This window comes from Scyliorhinus torazame, chromosome 17 (assembly GCF_047496885.1).
Source record: "Scyliorhinus torazame isolate Kashiwa2021f chromosome 17, sScyTor2.1, whole genome shotgun sequence".
Lineage (NCBI taxonomy): Eukaryota > Metazoa > Chordata > Chondrichthyes > Carcharhiniformes > Scyliorhinidae > Scyliorhinus > Scyliorhinus torazame.
Window position 1 is genome coordinate 171,363,882 of NC_092723.1, and position 23,780 is coordinate 171,387,661.

A 23,780-nucleotide genomic window follows, 5' to 3' on the forward strand; every position below is an offset into this window, starting at 1 on the left:
GGGGATTCATGGAGTGCATGGGGGTGTGGAGATTTGGGAGGCCAAGGAGCAAGGAGTATTCATTCTACTCCCATGTGCACAAGGTGTATTCCAGGAGAGACTTTTCCGTACTTGACAAAACGCTGTTAGCGGGGGTGGAGGGCACTGAATAGAACATAGAATATACAGTACAGAAGGAGGCCATTCGGCCCATCGAATCTGCACCGACCCATTTGAGACCTCACTTCCACCCTATCCCCATAACCCAATAACCCCTCCTAACCATTTTGGTCACTAAGGGCAATTTATCATGGCCAATCCACCTAACCTGCACGTCTTTGGACTGTGGGAGGAAACCGGAGCACCCGGAGGAAACCCACGCAGACACGGGGAGAACATGCAGACTCCGCACAGACAGTCACCCAAGCCGGGAATCGAACCTTGGACAGTGCCATCCACTTGTGCTGCCGTGCTGTCCCAATACTCAGCAATCGTGGTGTCGGATCACGCCCCACACTGGATAGACCTACGGGTGAGCACAGGAAAGACCCATCGTCCACAGTGGAGGTTAGATGTAGGGCTGTTAGGGGAGGATGAGACCTGTGAACGGGTGAGGGAGGCCATTCGTGTACATAAAGAGCAATGACACGGCTGAGACCACGCAGGGGTGGTTTGGAAGCATTAAAGGCGGTTATCAGAGAGGAATTTATTTCGATTTGGGCCCACAGGGAGAAGACTGAACGGGCGGAGTTGGACAGGCTGGCAGGTGAAATCTTACAGGTGGACAGGAAATATACGGAGTCCCCGGATGAGGAGCTCCTGAAGGAGCGTCAGAGACTTCAAATGGAATTTAGGCTTCTCAGCACAGGTAAGGCAGAAGGGCAGCTGAGGAAGGTAAAAGGGGCAATATATGAATATGGGGAGAAAGCTAGCAGGATGTTAGCACATCACCTGAGGAAACAGGTGATGGTGAGAGAAATTGGGAAAGTAAAGGATAAGGGGGGGGGGGGGGGGAAGGTGGTGGTGAAACTAGGGGCGGTAAATGATGTGTTTCGCAAATTCTATAGTCGACTTTATAAATCTGAACCTCCAGCTGGGGAGGAGGTTACAAAGTGATTTTTGGGGGGTCTAGAGTTGCCGAAGGTAGCTGAGGAGCTGGTGGAAGGTTTGGGGGGCCCGATTGGGCTCGGGGAGGTGATAGACGGATTGGGGGCGATGCAATTGGGTAAGGCCCCGGGACCTGTTGGATACCCAGTGGCGTTTTATAAAACGTTTTCTGGCTTACTAGGGCCGCTCCTGGTTAAGGCCTTTAATGAGTCTAAACTGGGAGTGCCCCCCCAACGCTATCACAGGCATCGATCTCTCTCATCTTGAAGCGGGATAAGGACGCAGAGAGCTGTGGATCATTCAGGTCGATCTCCCTTTTGAACGTAGACGCTAAATTGCTGGCAAAGATCTTGGCCACACGTATAGAGGACTGTGTCCCGGAGGTAATCGGGGAGGACCAGGCAGGCACTTGACATCCAACATTAAACGGCTCTTAAATGTTATAATGATGCCAGCGGAAGGGCGTGAGGTTGAGTGGTAGTAGCTATGGATGCAGAAAAGGTCTTTGACCAGGTGGAGTGGAAGTACCTATGGGATATTCTAGGCAGGTTTGGGTTTGGGCAGGGATTGGTGGATTGGGTCCGGTTGCTGTATCAGGCTCCGGTGGTGAATCTAAGAACCAACCGGGTCCGGTCAGAATATTTTATTCTTTGTAGGGGGACAAGACAGGAATGCCTGCTCTTCCCACTACTGTTTTCCCTGTCCATAGAACCCTTGGCAATGGCCCTTAGGTCATCAATTGTCTGGCGGGGGATAGTGAGAGGAGGGGTGGAGCATAGGGTCTCGCTCTATGCGGACGATTTGCTTCTTTAGATTACAGGCCCGTTGGGATGGCTGGAATCATGGCGACACTGGAAGAATTTGGGCGGTTTTCAGGTTACAAACTAAATATGGGAAAGAGCGAGGTGTTTGTGATTCAGGCACGGGGGCAGGAAAGGAGACTGAGGGAGTTACCTTCTAAAGTGGTGGGGAGGAGTTTCAGGTATTCTGGGGATTCAGGTGGCTAAGGACTGGGGGCAGCTCCACAAGTTAAACTTGGGTAAAGCGGTCGATCAGATGAAAAGGGATTTCCGCAGGTGGGACATGCTCCTGCTGACACAGGTGGGGAGGGTGCAGACGGTAAGATGACAATCCTCCCGAGGCTCCTGTTCTTTTTTCAATGTCTCCTGATTTTTGTCCAAAAGGCCTTTTTTCGGAAAATGATTGCGGTAATTTTGGGTTTTGTGTGGGCTGGTAAAACCTTGAGGATGAAGAAGGCACTCCTGGAACGGGGTCGCAGGGAGGGGGGCTTGGCCCTCCCGAGTTTTATTAATTATTACTGGGCGGCCAACATATCGATGTCAGGAAGTGGGTGGGTAGCGGGGGAGGGGTTTGTTTGGGAGCGAGTAGAGGCGGCATCCTGTAAGGGTACGAGTTTGGAGGCTTTATTAATGGCGCCCCTGCCGTTCCCGCCGGCTCAGTACTCCACAAGCTCAGTGGTAGTGGCAGCCCTGAGGGTGTGGGGACAATGGAGACAGCACATGGGATTGGAGGGGTCAGTGTGGTCACCGATATGTGACAATCACCGTTTTGTTCCGGGGGGGCTGGATGGTGTTGCTAACTTTGCCTTAGTTTAATTGCTCTGTTTTATCACCTTTGCTCTCGAGTCGCCAGGTATCTTTAAGATACCGCCACGTGGTTCAAGTCCGAGTAATGATCAATAATCCAACACACCGATTAGTAAGATTTAAATCAAAGCACATTTATTATACACAGTAATCGCTACTCATGCACAAATGCTACGTCTAAGCTACTTCTACAACTAACAGGCCTATACTTAACTTGGAACTGGCCACCAGGTCAGGGAAACAAATGGCCTTTCGTTCGGGTTCTGAGCCTGCGGGATTCGAAGTTGGTACAGGTTGGTAGTTAGGAGCGCCTATCTCGTAGCGAGCATTGAAGTAAGACTTACAAGTTCGATCGGCTGCTGAAGAGTGAAGAGAGAGCGATTTGAACTTGGGGCTCAATTCTTATAGTCCCCAGGGGCTTCCCGCCTTTCGGGGCGGACCCTGTACCTGGTCCCAAGTGATTGGACTTTGTCCCAATCGCTTGGTTCGATTTTCTCCAATGCTGGAACGGTTCCCTGATCGATGGGCGGTCCTGAGGTGGTCGTTCACCTCCCATTGTGTAGGCTCCTGCTGGCGCCGAAGAGTCTGGTTTTGCTTTGTGTGTCTAAATGTTGCTTATTGTTCCCGGGGATTGCTCATTAGTATGCAGATGGCTGTTGTTTTGTTATGCTGATGGTTGCTGGTATCGATATTGTCTGGCCTTTCCAGAGGTAAATACACAGCCAACCTGCAGCTGCTCGCTTTTGTCTTGTTGGCTGACTTTCCCATCAGCCTTTGCCGGTTGCAATTTTAAATCGGGAGTTGGCCATTTTAAGTGGCTACATTGGGGGCTTTAGGAGGTGGCAGCAGGCAGGGATTGAGAGACTTGGTGATCTCTTCATTCAGGAGGGTTTCCCGAGCCTGGAGGCATTAGAGGAGGAGTTTGAATTGCCGGGTGGAAACGGGTTTCGGTACCTACAGGTACTGGATTTTGTCCTGAGGCAGGTTCCAAGCTTTCCTCGTCTCCCCCTGAGGGGACAACAGGATAAGGTAATGCCAAAAACGAGGGTTGGGAATGGGAGGGTCTCAGAGATATACAAGGAATTGATGGAGTGGGAAGGGGTCCCAACCGGAGAGGTGAAGAGGAAGTGGAAGGAAGAGTTGGGAGGGGAGTTGGAAGTCGGACTATGGGAAAAGGCCTTGAGGAGAGTCAATTCATCCTCGTCGTGTGCCAGGCTTAGCCTGATCCAGTCAAGATGGTCCATAGGGCTCATATGACTGTGGCCCGGATGAGTAGGTTTTTTGAGGAAGTGAAGGATAGGTGAGAACGCTGTGGGGGAAGCTGGCGAATCATGTATATATGTTTTGGGCGTGTCCGAAGTTGAGGGGATTCTGGCAGGGATTTGCGGACGTCATGTCGGATGTCCAGGAAGGGAGGGTGACTCAAGAGTCCAGAATTGGCAATATTTGGGGTATCGGAAGATCCAGGGGCCCAGGGAAGGAGGGAGGCCGATGTTCTGGCCTCCTCCTCCCTGGTGGCCTGGAGACAGATTTTGCTGGGATGGAGGGACTCGGAGCCCCCAAAGTCAGGAGTGTGGGTCAGCGACATGGCGGGGTTTTTCAGGCTGGAAAAGATTAAGTTCGCCCTGAGGGAATCAATTCAGGAGTTCGCCCAGAGGTGGCTGTGTTATTCCTTGTGTCTGAATAAAGCTCGTAGTCTTACAGTTGAAGTAGATGCTTTATTTTGAGTTCATTCTCTCTCCAGCACTTAAACTATGTTACCTCTGAGCTGCCTGTCTGTGTCCTGCTCCCAGCTGCCGTTCCTGTGAAGTGCCCTCTAACTTCCTGTCTGTCTCTATTTATACCTCTCCCGTGCTCCCTCTAGTGCATGCTCAGTTGTATTGCATCTACATTGACCCCTTGTATATGTACACAGATATACAGATCACTACAGTGGCAGCCTTTCAATTTCAAGGAAAATTGAACGTCAGCAGGAAGGGGGGGGGGGGGGGGGTGGAAAGTGGGGGGTGCAAAATGGAAGGCATGGTAGTGTAAGACAAGGACAGGGAACTTAATATACGGGTAATTAGGAAATAGGGCCGGGGTAGTAGGGGATGTTATTTTTATGTTTTTTGCATGTGTCGCCCCGCTCGGTTGTTTAAGAAATGTTAAAGTATTTAAACTGTGAAAATTACAAATGCTTCAATAAAATATTTTCTAAAAAAAAAAGCTTTTAACCACGGTTCGAAGGTGGCCTCCTAAAAGTTGATCAATTTTGGTAGGACTTGACCAACATTCAAAACAGAATAAAAAGTGTTGACGCACATTTTCTACACTGAAGCCATTTAATAATTGATTAGAAATTCAATGAAAGAACCAAGCATGTGTAATTTACACAAACAATTAAACTTTGAAAACATGCTTTTGCTTCAGGTTATAATTTACAATGAAACAATTGGAATAACTAATTGGAAATGTATTTACCAGAGGCATGAGTTTGTAATTAAGAGCTGCACTTTGATTAGGAATGTCATATTACAGAAGTGAATGGAAAGTGCTTTGTGCATGCGATTTATTTCACAGGTAAGCTGCTGATCTAAATGGAGTCTACTTACAACATGTTTCACTGAAAAAGAGCAGCGATTGCTTGCTTACTTCCAAGACAGCTTTGGGTTTAAACCGTGGCATCTCATGGGCAAAAGCACAGGATCCTTGAATCCATGGTGAAAAAATGCTACTCCACGCACTCTTAACCCAGCCAGTGTCTGAGGTATTCCATATCACATCTGAGGGAGTGAGATCCAACCAGTCTCTGGTAGAGGGAATTATAATAATCAGCCTTCTGCCGCATTGGATCATAACATGGACACACAAACACAGTAAATTGGAGCAGGAGAAGACAATGGGCGTGATTTAATGGAAATGAAACTGAGTGCCGTGTGTTTCCTGGCGGTGGCCGAGAACCGCTCTATTAAATGGGGCTCTGCTTCAATTCATGGGCCTTGGTGAGGAACACTCTGCTGAGGCTGCGCTTAGTCCATTTCCTGTACTAACCAGCTCCGCTCACCAATGCAGGAAGAGATGGTGCCCTGTTCTCTGAACATTCCACACGGCCTCGGGAACCCGCCCCCCCCTCCAAACATACAAATGAGGGGGTCCTCGAGCCCACCTCGTAAGGGCAAGGCACCTCTGTACCCAATCCCTGATGTGGGCAGGGTGCCATGCTGGCAGTGCCTGGGAGCAATTGAGGGTGCCAGGGTACCATCCTATCCAGAGCCCGACCACCCAGGAGCCCCGATTGCCTGGGGGTGGCCCACCCCCAAGTGCCGGTATGCCTGACCCACATTGGTGGAGACCAATGCTAAATGGCGCTCGAGAGGGGGGGGGGGCGAGGGGACTCCTAGGCACGAGCATCAGATCCCCCGCCTTTGGTGACTCCGGCACGAACAAGTGAGCCTGACTGCACAACCATCCACAGATGATCATCAGCCTGTTGAGCTGCATTGAGTGCTCCTCTCATGGCTAACAAGACCCGGAACATCTGGTCCAGCAGTAGGGACATTACCACTGGGCTACATGGCCTCCTTTTTGTGGATGGTTGTAGCATATAATTTAATTGCTGTGGCCTACATACATGGCGGCATTGTGGTAGTTGGTATTAGGGGCATAACGGTACCCTGAATAATGTTGTAAGACCATTGGTGTGGGAGGTACCTGAGACTGCTATTTTCATTGGTGAAGCCTGCCTGCTGATTCCGCCCAGTAAGGCGGAGTATAAGAGCCTGAGTCTCCCCAGCAGCTGCATTCTGTACCTGGGCTGCTGGGGAAACATCTAGTGCAGTAAAGCCTTCAATTGTCTCCAATCTCGTCTCAGATCGAGCGTCAGGCATGTAATGCAGGAAGAATATAAGTATCTTTTCTTAAAAATAATTTAGAGCGCCCAATTCATTTTTTCCAATTAAGGGGCAATTTAGCGTGGCCAATCCACCTAGCCTGCACATCTTTGGGTTGTGGGGGTGAAACCCACGCAAACACGGGGAGAATGTGCAAACTCCACACGGACGGTGACCCAGAGCCAGGACCGGATATTAAGTATCTTATCACAAGTAATAAATAGTAAACTCATTATTCACCACAGCAAAAACATTTGTGCTTAAAACTTAACCTTAGGAAAACGCTCGCAGCATATTTTGTTGTTAACAGAATAGCACCCGAGGTCCAGATTTATCAATAGCAAGTTATTGTGTATGCTCCAAATTTACACAAGTTAGTTCTCTGACCTTGCACTCACTGTAAAGCCAATTCCATAACTACAGTGGGTATGTTCGACCATTTTTGGAGCTCCCGTGGTTCCGCTGGTGAAGAAAATGAACATTGGATCCAAACTCTTGGTATTGGCACACTTGTGGTCACATGATGCATTTCTTAGAAGGTAGAATTAAGAACATTTGTTAATTTTTGACATTTCTTCCCCAGGAATTCACATTTTCAAGGGAAATCTATGGGGGTTTTTGGAGTGATTACAGTTTGAGATGCTTGAAGACAATTAGAAGTCAACTTGCTTGAGGAAGGCAAGATGACACACTGATGCAGGGAAGACTCACAGTACCAAGATTGCTGCTACTGATTGAACTGGAGTAGGGGGATGTGGGGTACTCTCACCCATCTAGGGGTTCACGGACGTAATGTCCGAGGTGTTGAGGGTGAAGTTGGTCCTGAGTCCAGAAGTGGTGATATTTGGAGTGTCGGAAGTGTTTGTTCTTGTTCCTGTTTTTTAGTTATTGTTTATATAAATGACTTAATAAAAATATTTTTTTTGAAAAGAAAACCAAAAATTAATTTCGGGAAAGGGTTAGACAGGGTAATTAAAGGCAAGGTTGAAGAAGGTTTTTGAGGGAGAGGTTTTTGTAAAGTGGGGAAGTTTTGGCTCCTCAGCAGATTTTGAGAAGAGGAATTTTGGACTGCGGGCAATGAAATGATGGCGGGAGGCTCAATCACTGAAGGAAGGGAGAAATGTAGAGAAGGCCAAAGTCAAACAAGTGAAGGTCACAAACTAGGTTATAGACCGGAGGAAGATTGAAGTGTGTGCAACAAGATAGTAAGGAGATTTACAGAGAAAAAACACAATTTGTAATTCAATGGTCTGAGGTTGAGGGTACAATTGGACTTTGGCATGATGAAAAGTGCAGGGCAGGATGTGGATGACTAACTTCCAGATTAATTGGAGTTTGTGTATGGACACCAAAAGGTTACGGGCATGAAAAGACCAATTGATTCATCATCAAGTGTGCCCAACACCTCATGATGGCTGGAGAGTTATGACTAAACATTACACCGGGCAACCCTCTCCCTGGCAGGCGCGCAATCTTCTGTGAGAGCACTAACGGGAAGAACCTAACAGGGGAAGGACAGTATTTGAGGAGTAAGCCTTGTATTTGACAGAAACAAAGCTGGAGGTTTCAGTGGTGTTAAAAATTCAACCATAGACTTCCGGTGGCAGCCATGGAGGAGTAGGTCGCACATTTGATAGCTCCCGCCTATGACAGACTTTTGGACCTTTTTCCCCCGTTTTTTTCCCCGGATTTTATGGCATAAATCGGTGAAGAGTGAGACAGTAAGGAGAAATGCCCTTCCGGTGTATGGAGAATTGGACCAGAAGTGGCCGTGTGAGAAGACAACAGCCTGTAAGGAAGACGCGAGCAGAGCTGGTAACGCGGGAAAGCATGGCGGAGAAGCAGGGCCGTGAGGAGATGGCACAGTGGTCGACAGAGCGCGGCTGGTGTTAAACTGGGGGGGGGGGGGGGGGGGGGGGGCGGATTGTATGGTTGTGGTGTGTGAAGATTGAGGTGAGGGGGGAAATGTTTATTATACCATGTTGATGTCATTGTCTATGTTATGTTTATAAAAATTCTCAGATACCTTAATAAAAATATTTTTTTTAAAAATTCAACCATAACACAAAAGATGCACCATTTTTAAAGCACCATGCAACAATATACATTAGATTCCTGAAATATGTATCTGAGTGTGAACCACTGAAAATGTCCAAACAAAACAAGTGAATGAAACGAGAGGTGCTGAAATAGAGGTGCAGTCCCAGGATAAAGGAGGCACAGTCCCAGGATCAAGGAGACACAGTCCCAGGATAAAGGAGACCCAGTCCCAGGATAAAGGAGACCCAGTCCCAGGATAAAGGAGGCACAGTCCCAGGATCAAGGAGACACAGTCCCAGGATAAAGGAGATGCAGATCCAGGATAAAGGAGATACAGACCCAGGATAAAGGAGACACAGTCCCAGGATAAAGGAGGCACAGTCCCAGGATAAAGGAGACACAGTCCCAGGATAAAGGAGACACAGTCTCAGGATAAAGGAGGCACAGTCCCAGGATCAAGGAGACACAGTCCCAGGATAAAGGAGACACAGTCCCAGGATAAAGGAGACCCAGTCCCAGGATAAAGGAGGAACAGTCCCAGGATCAAGAAGACACAGTCCCAGGATCAAGGAGGCACAGTCCCAGGATCAAGGAGGCACAGTCCCAGGATCAAGGAGACACAGCACCAGGATAAAGGAGGCACAGTCCCAGGATAAAGGAGGCACAGTCCCAGGATAAAGGAGGCACAGTCCGAGGATGAAGGAGACCCAGTCCCAGGATCAAGGAGACACAGCCCCAGGATCAAGGAGACACAGTCCCAGGATAAAGGAGGCACAGTCCCAGGATCAAGGAGACACAGCCCCAGGATAAAGGAGGCACAGTCCCAGGATAAAGGAGGCACAGTCCCAGGATCAAGGAGACACAGCCCCAGGATAAAGGAGACACAGCCCCAGGATAAAGGAGACCCAGTCCCAGGATCAAGGAGACACAGTCCCAGGATCAAGGAGACACAGTCCCAGGATAAAGGAGACACAGCCCCAGGATAAAGGAGACCCAGTCCCAGGATCAAGGAGGCACAGTCCCAGGATAAAGGAGGCACAGTCCCAGGATAAAGGAGGCACAGTCCCAGGATAAAGGAGACACAGCCCCAGGATAAAGGAGACACAGTCCCAGGATAAAGGAGGCACAGTCCCAGGATAAAGGAGGCACAGTCCCAGGATAAAGGAGACACAGTCCCAGGATAAAGGAGGCACAGTCCCAGGATAAAGGAGGCACAGTCCCAGGATAAAGGAGACCCAGTCCCAGGATAAAGGAGACACAGTCCCAGGATCAAGGAGACACAGCCCCAGGATAAAGGAGACACAGCCCCAGGATAAAGGAGGCACAGTCCCAGGATAAAGGAGGCACAGTCCCAGGATAAAGGAGGCACAGTCCCAGGATCAAGGAGACACAGCCCCAGGACAAAGGAGGCACAGTCCCAGGATCAAGGAGGCACAGTCCCAGGATCAAGGAGACACAGTCCCAGGATCAAGGAGGCACAGTCCCAGGATAAAGGAGGCACAGTCCCAGGATAAAGGAGGCACAGTCCCAGGATCAAGGAGACACAGCCCCAGGACAAAGGAGGCACAGTCCCAGGATCAAGGAGGCACAGTCCCAGGATCAAGGAGACACAGTCCCAGGATCAAGGAGGCACAGTCCCAGGATAAAGGAGGCACAGTCCCAGGATAAAGGAGACACAGCCCCAGGATAAAGGAGGCACAGTCCCAGGATAAAGGAGACACAGCCCCAGGATAAAGGAGACACAGCCCCAGGATAAAGGAGACACAGTCCCAGGATAAAGGAGACACAGCCCCAGGATAAAGGAGGCACAGTCCCAGGATAAAGGAGACACAGCCCCAGGATAAAGGAGACACAGCCCCAGGATCAAGGAGGCACAGTCCCAGGACAAAGGAGGCACAGTCCCAGGATAAAGGAGGCACAGTCCCAGGATAAAGGAGACACAGCCCCAGGATAAAGGAGACACAGCCCCAGGATAAAGGAGACACAGTCCCAGGATAAAGGAGGCACAGTCCCAGGATAAAGGAGACACAGTCCCAGGATAAAGGAGGCACAGTCCCAGGATAAAGGAGACACAGTGCGAGGATAAAGGAGGCACAGTCCCAGGATAAAGGAGACACAGTCCCAGGATAAAGGAGACACAGTCCCAGGATAAAGGAGACACAGTGCGAGGATAAAGGAGACACAGCCCCAGGATAAAGGAGGCACAGTCCCAGGATAAAGGAGACACAGTCCCAGGATAAAGGAGACACAGTCCCAGGATAAAGGAGGCACAGTCCCAGGATAAAGGAGACACAGCCCCAGGATAAAGGAGGCACAGTCCCAGGATAAAGGAGACACAGCCCCAGGATAAAGGAGGCACAGTCCCAGGATAAAGGAGACACAGTCCCAGGATAAAGGAGGCACAGTCCCAGGATAAAGGAGACACAGTCCCAGGATAAAGGAGGCACAGTCCCAGGATCAAGGAGACAAAGTCCCAGGATCAAGGAGACACAGTCCCATGATGAAGGAGACCCAGTCCCAGGATAAACGAGGCACAGTCCCAGGATAAAGGAGGCACAGTCCCAGGATCAAGGAGACACAGTCCCAGGATAAAGGAGACACAGTCCCAGGATAAAGGAGACACAGTCCCAGGATAAAGGAGGCACAGTCCCAGGATCAAGGAGACAAAGTCCCAGGATCAAGGAGACACAGTCCCATGATGAAGGAGACACAGCCCCAGGATAAACGAGGCACAGTCCCAGGATAAAGGAGGCACAGTCCCAGGATCAAGGAGACAAAGTCCCAGGATCAAGGAGACACAGTCCCATGATGAAGGAGACCCAGTCCCAGGATAAACGAGGCACAGTCCCAGGATAAAGGAGGCACAGTCCCAGGATCAAGGAGACACAGTCCCAGGATAAAGGAGACACAGTCCCAGGATAAAGGAGACACAGTCCCAGGATAAAGGAGGCACAGTCCCAGGATCAAGGAGACAAAGTCCCAGGATCAAGGAGACACAGTCCCATGATGAAGGAGACCCAGTCCCAGGATAAAGGAGGCACAGTCCCAGGATAAAGGAGGCACAGTCCCAGGATCAAGGAGACACAGCCCCAGGACAAAGGAGGCACAGTCCCAGGATCAAGGAGGCACAGTCCCAGGATCAAGGAGACACAGTCCCAGGATCAAGGAGACACAGTCCCAGGATAAAGGAACATTCATTTAGGACTGAGAGGAAGAAACATGTCTTCACTCAAAGGATTGGGAATCTTTGCAATTCCCCACTCCAGAGGGTTACTGATGCTCTGTAGTTGAATATGTTTAAGGTTGGGATAGACAGATGTTTGGTTTCTCAGTGAACCATGGACGTAAACGGGCAGAAAGGTGGAGATGATGCCCAAGATCAGCCATACATAGAAACATAATTAGAAAATAGAAGGAGGAGGAGGCCCTTCGAGCCTGCTCCACCATTCATTATGATCATGGCTGATCATCAAGTTCAATACCATGATCCCGCCTTTCCCCCATCTCCCTTGATCACTATAGCCCCAAGAACTATATCTAATTCCATGATTGTATTGAATAGCTGTGGTAGTATTGAATGGTAGAGCAGGCTCAAAGGGCCCTGTGGCGTACTCTTGCTCTGGTGTTTAGTCATGCAGGCCTAGGCATATCAATATGCCTTGAATCCTGAATATGCAGAAGTGGACAATGGCTATTAATATGTAAGGGTCTTATATATAATATAGGTTCTGGGTATTAACCGTGGACTCTGATGTGCTAAAATGAAAGAAGGGTTGACGGTTAGGGCTGAGGGATATGCAACGTGTGCTTCAATAAATAAAAGCTTGTGAGTATATAAAGAATAGGCTCCTGTGTCCTATCCTTCACTGCCTGTTTAACTGAGTTAATATCTGTTGCAAAATTAATGCAATGTTATCAAAAATTAATCTACAATTACTCAAGAGCTGAATGTTTTGATGGTGGGGAATTCAGGTCTGCCCCTCTGAGCGTTAAACTGGCTGGAGACAGGCCTTCTATCCTCATTGGGGTGAACGCCCTGCCTCATAGAGCTGTCAATTAATTCAGGTCAGTAAAGTAGAACAGTTAAGGTGTTAGGTTTGATGTGAAAGTTTCCCAGTATATCACTAAATTAGTCCATTACAATTGGCTCATGGTTATGGAGCGTTTCCTATGTGTCAAATTTGTTGAAGTGAATTAATAACATTTTCCTCAGTGTTTATATATATATTTGAATTGCATTTTCTTTGAGGCCATGAAGCACTAGTTTCCAAATAACTCCCATGATTGTAATACTAACCGGAAAAGGTCCTGGAAGTTCATCCATCCCTCTCTATGTTTTTGTGAGACAATCACCTTTGCTTTGAGAGAAGGGCACTTCGATGCCACTGATTCTACAGCATCTGCCAGGCTTTCATCTGTAATGATGCATTTTGCATTGGAGGCCTGCAGCCTGTGGCAAATGTCCTTGGCTGTTAACAGACGTGTGCCAGGAATCACTACAGTACCTGATCAGAACACAAACAAAAAGATCAATGCCTAAATACTTGCAGAGACCTAACTATTAAAGCTTGTTGGAACTAATTTAGCTATTCAGATTTGAAATGTTTTGAAAAAAACAAATTTGACCGTGTGCTTTATTCAGCAAAATAGTGAGCACGCTGGAAATCTGTAATATGAACAGAAAGCGCTGGAAATACTCAGCAGTCCAAGCTACATCTTTGGACAGTGAAAGCATTAAAGGTTCAGGTCTGGGAACTTCTGTCAGAACTGAACATATAACAGGTTTTGCTGAGGTACAGGCAGAAGGGAGGGCAGGAAAGAACAAATAGGGAAGGCCTATGATAGGGTGAAAGGCAAGAGTGATTTAATGTATTACTTGAGGTCTGACAAAATGGGGTTGAGATTGTTGATCACCGGTTAGCTCAGTTGACTGGGCAGCTCATGTGTATTTCAAAAATAATGTCAAGAAGGCAGGGCTCAATATCAGTTCTGGCTGAGGTAGACATTGGGCTGACCAATTACCCTGCCCTGTGTAGAATCACACAGTACGGCAACCCCTGAATACTCAAGGGTGCTAATTGGAGAAGAAGATATTGTCCTTTTGTTGTGATCCCAGCTAATGTTACTACTGGACCAAGCTGCAATGATATGTATATTGACTGGGGTGTAAAGAGTTAACAAGCTGATGTTAATGCTTCATACCACAAGAGGGAACAACAGAACAGTCATATGTATCATGTGACTTCGGAGATTGTGGAAGTTAGAGTTAGGAGAGAGCTGGAAGAGGGTCAGGCATAGAGAGCAGTTGTATACTTGAGTGTTCTGTAAGTTAGAAATAGCATAGTTTTATACAATAACCTTCTACTTTAGGAATGTGAATCTTAGTTAGTAGTGTAATAAATTTATAGTTTTGTTCGTTAACAAAGCTTTGTGTTCTTTATTCAACACTCCGCATCCGAGCCATCCAGGTAAAGCAGAATAGAGAACATAACACAAGCCAGATTCCAGAATGGAACTGGCTTCATCAATCCTAACTTTTTTATTTAGAGACATGGATGAACAAAGTCACAGGATTGCCAATGAACTTTTAAAACGATAAAACATTTATTAAACAAGGAAAGATTAGCTATAATACACGACTCTGTCACCCTAGCTATACCTTGACAGATATACAGAGTTGTAAGGATAACACAAATTGCAAAATCCAACTTATACTCTAAATGTTCTCAGCAAATACGCAATCCATGTAAACCAATAGGTGGTCAGACACACCACATTTTGAAACCACGCGACAGATGCCACCCAGAACATAGAACATAAGAACTAGGAGCAGGAGTAGGCCATCTGACCCCTCGAGCCTACTCCGCCATTCATTGAGATCATGGTTGATCTTTTGTGGACTCAGCTCTACTTTCCCGCTCGAACACCATAACCCTTTATTCTTCAAAAAACTACCTATCTTGATCTTGAAAACATTTGATGAAGGAGCCTCAACTGCTTCACTGGGCAAGGAATTCCATAGATTCACAACACTTTGGGTGAAGAAGTTCCTCCTAAGCTCAGTCCTAAATCTACCTTGCCTTATTTTGAGGTTATGCCTCCTAGTTCTGCTTTCACCTGCCAGTGGAAACAACCTGCCCGCATCTATCCTATCTATTCCCTTCATAATTTTATATGTACCTGAACAGGCGCCGGAGTGTGGCAACTAGGGGCTTTTCACAGTAACTTGTAATCTTTATTGTCACAAGTAGGTTTATTGCAATGAAGTTACTGTGGAAAGCCCCTAGTTGCCACATTCCAGCGCCTGTTCGGGTACACAGAGGGAGAATTCAGAATGTCCAATTTACCTAACAGCACGTCTTTCGGGACTAGTGGGAGAAAACCGGAGCACCCGGAGGAAACCCACGCAGACATGGGGAGAATGTGCAGACTCCGCACAGACAGTGACCCAGCCGGGAATCAAATCTGGGACCCTGGTGCTGTGAAGCCACTATTCTACCGTGCTGCCCCATTTCATTGCAGTGTTAATGTAAGTCTACATGTGACACTAATAAAGATTATTATTATTATTATTAATAAGAGTATGGAGACGTGGGGCAGGGTGGCGGAGCTGCCAGTGGCCAAACCTCGTTGGCAAATCTAGAGGTGGTGATGTTGTCCTGTGTGCAGTGGCTCTGGAGCACACGTTGGGCGGCCTGCCCTGCCAGCCCGGGCTCCATGCCTGGTTCTTCCTGGCCATCCTTATCCTTGTCAGATGAGGCCTGGTGTTCTATCTAAATGGTGAGAGATTGCACAGCTCTGAGGCGCAGTGGGGATCTGGGTGTCGTACGTACAAAAGGTTCAGCAAGTAATTAGGAAAGCTAATAGAACAAGAAGTAGGCAGGTTATGCTTCAATTATGCAGACCACATCTGGAGTACTGTGTACAGTATTGGCCTCCTTATTTAAGGAAGGATGTAAATGCGTTGGAAGCAGTTCAGAGAAAGTTTACTGAACTAATACCTGGAATGGGTGGACAGTCTGATGAGGAAAGGTTGGACAGGTTAAGCCTGTATCTACTGGAGTTTAGAAGGGTACGAGGTGACTTCATAGAATTTGTTTTCATAAAATTTACATTTACATTGCAGAAGGCCCTTGGAAAGAGCACCCTACCCAAGCCCACACCCCCACCCTCCCCGTAACCCCACCCAACCTTTTTGAACACTAAGGGCAATTTATCATGGCCAATCCACCTAGCCTACACATCTTTGGACTGTGGGAGGAAACCGGAGCACCCGGAGGAAACCCACGCAGGCACGGGGCGAACATGCAGACTCCGCACAGACAGTGACCCAAGCCAGGAATCGAACCTACGAACCTGGAGCTGTGAAGCAACTATGCGAACCACTATGCTACTGTGCTGCCCTAACTCAATTGAAACATATAAGATCCTGACAGGATTTATGTGTAAAGGATGTTTCCTCTTGTGGGAGACTTTAGAATTAGGGGTCACTGATCAAAAATAAGGGGTTGCCCATTTAGGACAGAGATAAGGACAATCTTTTCCTCTTAAATGGTTGTGAATCTTTGGAACTCTCTTCCTCAAAAGGTGGTGTAAGCAGAGAGCTCGGGACACGACAAGGCCGTAGATTTGCAAAGCTTGGGACCGATCTAATGAGAGATCTAATGAGATCTTACGAGATGTCGTGATCTTGATCTCGCCCTCACTGGGTGCGATTTGTATTTGCATATTTAAGTGAGCAGTTAGCCTCCCTTAAATATGTCTGCGTGGGATTCTCCAAGGCTCAGGATCAAACGCCTGCGCCTTGGAGAGCTCGCCTATGGCGGCGTTTAGCATTGGTCCACACAAGCGTGGACCAGGCGTAACGGTACCTTGGGGGGGGGGGGGGGGTGGGAGGCACTGTCAGGCTGGCAGGGACACTGCCAGGGTGACAGGCTGGGAGTGTCAATGTGCCAGGTTGGCACTGCCAGGAATCATGCCAGAGTGTGCCCTACCGTTATGAAGTGAGGTGAAGGGAGGCTGGAGGACCGTTTAACAGGTACGTTGGGGGAGTTTGGAGATGGTCTAGGGAGTCCAGAGATCAGGGCAGCATTTTAAAATGACATCCTGATCTCTTAAGTGTAGAATATGAAGGTAAGTGCGGCCTTGGCAGGGCATTCCTCGCTGAGGCCCAAAAACCCAGAGTTCCGCTGATATCAGGGTTACCCGTGCTAAATACGCCTAAAACAGGATTATTTTTTTCCCCCATTAAACCCCACCCAGAGTCTTTGATATAAGCAGTTCAATAAAGACACTCGGCTAGAAAGACTCTAGTCTTTGAGCTCGTAACAGTTTGCAAGAATCCACCTCTGGCATCTTCACTGGGCTAAATTGCTGGCTTTTAAAGCAGGCCAAGGCAGGCCAGCAGCACGGTTCAATTCCCATACCAGCCTCCCCGAACAGGCGCCGGAATGTGGCGACTAGGGGCTTTTCACAGTCACTTCATTTGAAGCCTACTTGTGACAATAAGCGAATTTCCTTTCAATTTCCATTTCAATTTCCATTTCATTTCAATTCCCATTTCATTTCATTCCATTTCATTTCATTTCATTTCATTCAGTTCACTACTACTCGATCTCATTACCTGTATTCTTTACATTCCCCAGTAACAGGAAGTAATCTTTCTTTATCCTGAACTGGATTACGAAACCACTGCCCAGAACACTAGGTTCCCACAGAATCAACAAGGTTGAAACTTCTACCACCAGAAACTGGTTAACATGTTATTTAAAATTATTACAATTTCTGTCCTTTTTTTGTTGTTGAAACAAAATCTGTGATGTCAGTAACAGTGCATGGCTTGCGTGAGTAAATAAGTCTGAAAAAATCAGAAACTGTTGAATTACGTACATATTGGAAAGGACATTCACTGAAGCATCCTCGGTCAATGACTACTGCGACAAACATGAATTCAGTTCCATCAGCCTGGGATCATGCAGCGCCCATTTTTCTAATAATTGCATAGCTTAATCAAAAACCGTTCCAAACCTGACAACTAAGAAATCTGTGTAAGTTAATCAGAACTCCTTGCAAGGATTTGATTTTTTTAAAATGGGCTGCTTCGAGATAGTCTCTTGTAGGAAGAAGAGAGACAAATGTATTTTGTTAGACAGTCATCTCAACAGCGATATTGACGACCAAACCATTACCTGTTCTCATGCACGCTATGGTTACAAGCCACCATTCCAGAACATGTGGCAGGATAACAATAGCTCGATCAGTTAATCGTAGATCACAGGCCTCTGACAGTATGTTCGCCACCTTCTTAGAGTTGACTTCAAGGTCCTGAAAGTTCCATTTCACCTCTTGCCCATGTTCACTCACCCACCACAAAGCAGGGTTCGAACCTCTGTTTCCAGCCTGCAGAAATATCAATGGAAATATTATTTGACATGGTAGTACAGTGGTTAGCACTGTTGCTTCACAGCACCAGGGTCCCAGGTTTGATTCCAGCTTGGGTCACTGTCAGAACGGAGTCTGCACGTTCTCCCAGTGTCTGTGTGGGTTTCCTCCGGGTGCTCCGGTTTCCTCCCACAAGTCCCTAAAGGTGTGCTGTAAGGTGAATTGGACATTCTGAATTCTCCCTTTGTGTACCCGAACAGGCGCCGGAATGTGGCGACTTGGGGCTTTTCACAGCAACTTCATTGCAGTGTTAATGTAAGCCTATCTGTGACAATAATAAAGATTATTATTAAAAACACCAAACCTCAAAAGCTTTTCTGTAGAAAACACAGCATTTGAATTAATAAGACTTAGGGAAAATATATACAATCTAACTTTTCATACAACAAAATCTGTCCATGAAATGCCCTTTTTTTATACCTGTGTAGGTTTTCAACTGAATTTAAAGGTTATCGGTCAAATTAGGAAAACTACTCTTGTTCCCTCTGCCAGTTCTCAACATGAATGCATATATCATTTTAGAGTGGCTCTAATTGACAAGAGCCTTAGTATGCCAAATGTTAAGAATCACTTATTCTATGTAGAATGCATAAATTGTACCAACCATTCAACTAATTGAAACATTTTGATGAATCCATGCAACATTCAGGTTTCTCAGAAACCATTTCTCACACCCACATAAAGTGTGTGTCACACAGGATTATAAAATACCTTTTCCACTTCACTCCACTTATCGAGGACATCCCTGGCAAAATTGAAGTATTCTGGAACTTGTGGCTTGTATTGCTGTTTGATAGATTCATAATCTGTGAAATTCTGAAGGTTACAAATCTTGCTAGTTGAGAACGATCTTATTTGTGTCTTCAATATCCTGAAGGCTCTTTGATTGCATTGAGCCAGGGTTGATAGATTGGCATTCATCATTCGTAGCTTCAGCGCACCAAATGGAATCATTTGAATCTTCATTTTACACCATGTGGAATAGGACTGCCAATGCACACACTAAAACTAGAAAGACAAACATTCATCAGTAATTTTGCGTAAGAACTGAGGTCTTTTAACAGAAATAAAAGCATGACCACAAAATCAAGACGATTCAATGATTTACAGTGCTGTCGCTAACCCAGGCTCAAAGTCCAGCTAGCATCACAATTTGCGGCTAGGGTCAAACTGGTTCAGCCAAGTGATGAGGTTCAGCACTGAGTGGAGGCAGGATGGGAAAGAGGGATATTAGAAACAATTTTCAGCATTTTTTAGAAAACAATAGGCACATAAACTAACTATCTTGATTGAGCAGTATCTGATTAGTTTGACATAAGCTCAGCTAGTTCAGGATACAGAAGATAACACATGTGTGACTAAGCTTTGGGAGTCTCAAAGAACAAGAACAAAGAAATGTACAGCACAGGAACAGGCCCTTCGGCCCTCCAAGCCCGTGCCGACCATGCTGCCCGACTAAACTACAATCTTCTACACTTCCTGGGTCCGTATCCCTCTATTCCCATCCTATTCATGTATTTGTCAAGATGCCCCTTAAATGTCACTATCGTCCCTGCTTCCACCACCTCCTCCGGTAGCGAGTTCCAGGCACCCACTACCCTCTGTGTAAAAAACTTGTCTCGTACATCTACTCTAAACCTTGCCCCTCTCACCTTAAACCTATGCCCCCTAGTAATTGACCCCTCTACCCTGGGGAAAAGCCTCTGACTATCCACTCTGTCTATGCCCCTCATAATTTTGTAGACCTCTATCAGGTCTCCCCTCAACCTCCTTCGTTCCAGTGAGAACAAACCAAGTTTATTCAACCGCTCCTCATAGCTAATGCCCTCCATACCAGGCAACATTCTGGTAAATCTCTTCTGCACCCTCTCTAAAGCCTCCACATCCTTCTGGTAGTGTGGCGACCAGAATTGAACACTATACTCCAAGTGTGGCCTAACTAAGGTTCTATACAGCTGCAACATGACTTGCCAATTCTTATACTCAATGCCCCGGCCAATGAAGGCAAGCATGCCGTATGCCTTCTTGACTACCTTCTCCACCTGTGTGCCCCTTTCAATGACCTGTGGACCTGTACTCCTAGATCTCTTTGACTTTCAATGCTCTTGAGGGTTCTACCATTCACTGTATATTCCCTACCTGCATTAGACCTTCCAAAATGCATTACCTCACATTTGTCCAGATTAAACTCCATCTGCCATCTCTCCGCCCAAGTCTCCAAACAATCTAAATCCTGCTGTATCCTCTGACAGTCCTCATCGCTATCCACAATTCCACCAACATTTGTGTCGTCTGCAAACCTACTAATCAGACCAGTTACATTTTCCTCCAAATCATTTATATATACTACAAAGAGCAAAGGTCCCAGCACTGATCCCTGTGGAACACCACTGGTCACAGCCCTCCAATTAGAAAAGCATCCTTCCATTGCTACTCTCTGCCTTCTATGACCTAGCCAGTTCTGTATCCACCTTGCCAGCTCACCCCTGATCCCGTGTGACTTCACCTTTTGTACTAGTCTACCATGAGGGACCTTGTCAAAGGCCTTACTGAAGTCCATATATACAACATCCACTGCCCTACCTGCATCAATCATCTTAGTGACCTCCTCGAAAAACTCTATCAAGTTAGTGAGACACGACCTCCCCTTCACAAAACCATGCTGCCTCTCACTAATACATCCATTTGCTTCCAAAAGGGAGTAGATCCTGTCTCGAAGAATTCTCTCCAGTAATTTCCCTACCACTGAAGTAAGGCTCACCAGCCTGTAGTTCCCTGGATTATCCTTGCTACCCTTCTTAAACAGAGGAACAACATTGGCTATTTTCCAGTCCTCCGGGACATCCCCTGAAGACAGTGAGGATCCAAAGATTTCTGTCAAGGCCTCAGCAATTTCCTCTCCAGCCTCCTTCAGTATTCTGGGGTAGATCCCATCAGGCCCTGGGAACTTATCTATGTTAACATTTTTAAGACACCCAACACCTCGTCTTTTTGGATCTCAATGTGACCCAGGCTATCTAAACACCCTTCTCCAGACTCAACATCTACCAATTTCTTCTCTTTGGTGAATACTGATGCAAAGTATTCATTTAGTACCTCGCCCATTTCCTCTGGCTCCACACATAGATTCCCTTGCCTATCCTTCAGTGGGCCAACCCTTTCCCTGGCTACCCTCTTGCTTTTTATGTACGTGTAAAAAGCCTTGGGATTTTCCTTAACCCTATTTGCCAATGACTTTTCGTGACCCCTTCTAGCCCTCCTGACTCCTTGCTAAGTTCTTTCGTACTTTCCTTATATTCCACGCAGGCTTCGTCTGTTCCCAGCCTTTTAGCCCTGACAAATGCCTCCTTTTTCTTTTTAACGAGACCTACAATATCTCTCGTTATCCAAGGTTCCCGAAAATTGCCGTATTTATCCTTCTTCCTCACAGGAACATGCCGGTCCTGAATTCCTTTCAACTGACACTTGAAAGCCTCCCACATGTCAGATGTTGATTTGCCCTCAAACATCCGCCCCCAATCTATGTTCTTCAGTTCCCGCCTAATATTGTTATAATTAGCCTTCCCCCAATTTAGCACATTCATCCTAGGACCACTCTTATCCTTGTCCACCAGTACTTTAAAACTTACTGAATTGTGGTCACTGTTACCGAAATGCTCCCCTACTGAAACATCTACCACATGGCCGGGCTCATTCCCCAATACCAGGTCCAGTACTGCCCCTTCCCTAGTTGGACTGTCTACATATTGTTTTAAGAAGCCCTCCTGGATGCTCCTTACAAACTCCGCCCCGTCTAAGCCCCTGGCACTAAGTGAGTCCCAGTCAATATTGGGGAAGTTGAAGTCTCCCATCACCACAACCCTGTTATTTTTACTCTTTTCCAAAATCTGTCTACCTATCTGCTCCTCTATCTCCCGCTGGCTGTTGGGAGGCCTGTAGTAAACCCCCAACATTGTGACTGCACCCTTCTTATTCCTGATCTCTACCCATATAGCCTCACTGCCCTCTGAGGTGTCCTCCCGCAGTACAGCTGTGATATTCTCCCGAACCAGTAGCGCAACTCCGCCTCCCCTTTTACATCCCCCTCTATCCCGCCTGAAACATCTAAATCCTGGAACGTTTAGCTGCCAATCCTGCCCTTCCCTCAACCAGGTCTCTGTAATGGCAACAACATCATCGTTCCAAGTACTAATCCAAGCTCTAAGTTCATCTGCCTTACCCGTAATACTTCTTGCATTAAAACATATGCACTTCAGGCCACCAGACCCGCTGTGTTCAGCAACTTCTCCCTGTCTGCTCTGCCTCAGAGCCCCACTGTCCCTATTCCCTAGTTCTCCCTCAATGCTCTCACCTTCTGACCTATTTCTCCCGTGCCCACCCCCCTGCCATACTAGTTTAAACCCTCCCGTGTGACACTAGCAAACCTCGCGGCCAGGATATTTATGCCTCTCCGGTTTAGATGCAACCCGTCCTTCTTATATAGGTCACACCTGCCCCGGAAGAGCTCCCAGTGGTCCAGATAACGGAAACCCTCCCTCCTACACCAGCTGTTTAGCCACGTGTTTAGCTGCTCTATCTTCCTATTTCTCGCCTCACTGGCACGTGGCACAGGGAGTAATCCCGAGATTACAACCCTAGAAGTCCTGTCTTTTACCTTTCTGCCTAGCTCCCTGAACTCCTGCTGCAGGACCTCATGCCCCTTCCTGCCTATGTCGTTAGTACCAATATGTACAACGACCTCTGCCTGTTTGCCCTCCCCCTTCAGGATGCCCTCTACCCGTTCGGAGACATCCGAACTGTCCTCTCTTACAGAAGAGGACAGCATGAATTGACAAGAGGTGATGGGCAGTGTGGAGTGGAGTCACATTGGATAAAATACCCATACAATAGTTGACATAATCAGTGCAGGGGCTCGAGACACACACTGAAGTCTTCCAGTAATTACCAAAGGGGTTTATTGATGAAAGGTAAAGGCAGATAAAGTAACAGGCACAGAACGCAATATAACAGGTCCAATCACTTCGCCTCCGGGTTCCACTTTGCCCAGAGTCTTGTTCTCAGAGCCCCGCGTAAACTCTCTATTGGTCGGGATTCGCACGCTCCTGTGCGATTGGCCCCAATCCAGTCATATGTGCATTGTAAGAATAATGAAGGGTTAACAATTTATTGTAACTATATCCAACCATTAGATGGCGATCAAGCGCATACATGTGGATCAATGATACTCTTGATGCAGGGAGTAGGTTGTTAGGAGAGATAGGGAATAATCATGTTATCAGGAGTTTTGTAGATGGTATCATAGTTTTAGTTAATCTGTTATCTTTTATATCTTAGCAAGCAAGACAAATCTAGTTATTATGTAGTGTGAATGAATTAGCTTTGTTCAAAACATGGCTTGATGTTCTTTGTGAGACACTACACTCCAAAGCCATCCTCATTAAGAAATCAATGAATATCACAACGTGGTCGATTGAGCCCGTGCCCTTAAAGAGGCTGTGCTACCATATCCCTCCCCCGCTTAAGTCGCTTATTATAAACTACACAAAAAAACTAAATACAGAGTTTACAAACATTAAAAAAGACAATAGGGGAGAGAGTCCATCAAGAGGTCAATCGGTCTGGAGACCTCTGGATCCTATCCACAGGCTCGGCACCCTTCCGGGTATCGGATTGTTAGCGGTTGGTGTCACCTCAGGAGGCACTGTCTCAATGACAGGCGAACTTGCCTCACCGG

The 23,780-nt window shown here is 47.0% G+C and overlaps 1 protein-coding gene across 2 annotated transcripts in view; it reads right to left on the minus strand.

Annotated features, from left to right (window-relative positions):
• The window catches only part of LOC140394404 (acyl-coenzyme A synthetase ACSM3, mitochondrial-like), a 79,124-nt gene that overhangs the window by 49,952 nt on the left and 5,392 nt on the right, over positions 1-23,780 (minus strand). For both annotated transcript variants that reach the window (XM_072481646.1, XM_072481647.1), the window contains exons 2-6: positions 18,758-19,054; positions 17,794-18,004; positions 12,903-13,110; positions 6,953-7,096; positions 5,328-5,484 (exon numbers count right to left, since the gene is read on the minus strand). In XM_072481646.1, coding sequence (XP_072337747.1) covers positions 5,328-5,484; positions 6,953-7,096; positions 12,903-13,110; positions 17,794-18,004; positions 18,758-19,012 — 975 coding nt within the window. In that variant the 5' untranslated portion in view covers positions 19,013-19,054. The remainder of the gene's footprint in view (positions 1-5,327; positions 5,485-6,952; positions 7,097-12,902; positions 13,111-17,793; positions 18,005-18,757; positions 19,055-23,780) is intronic.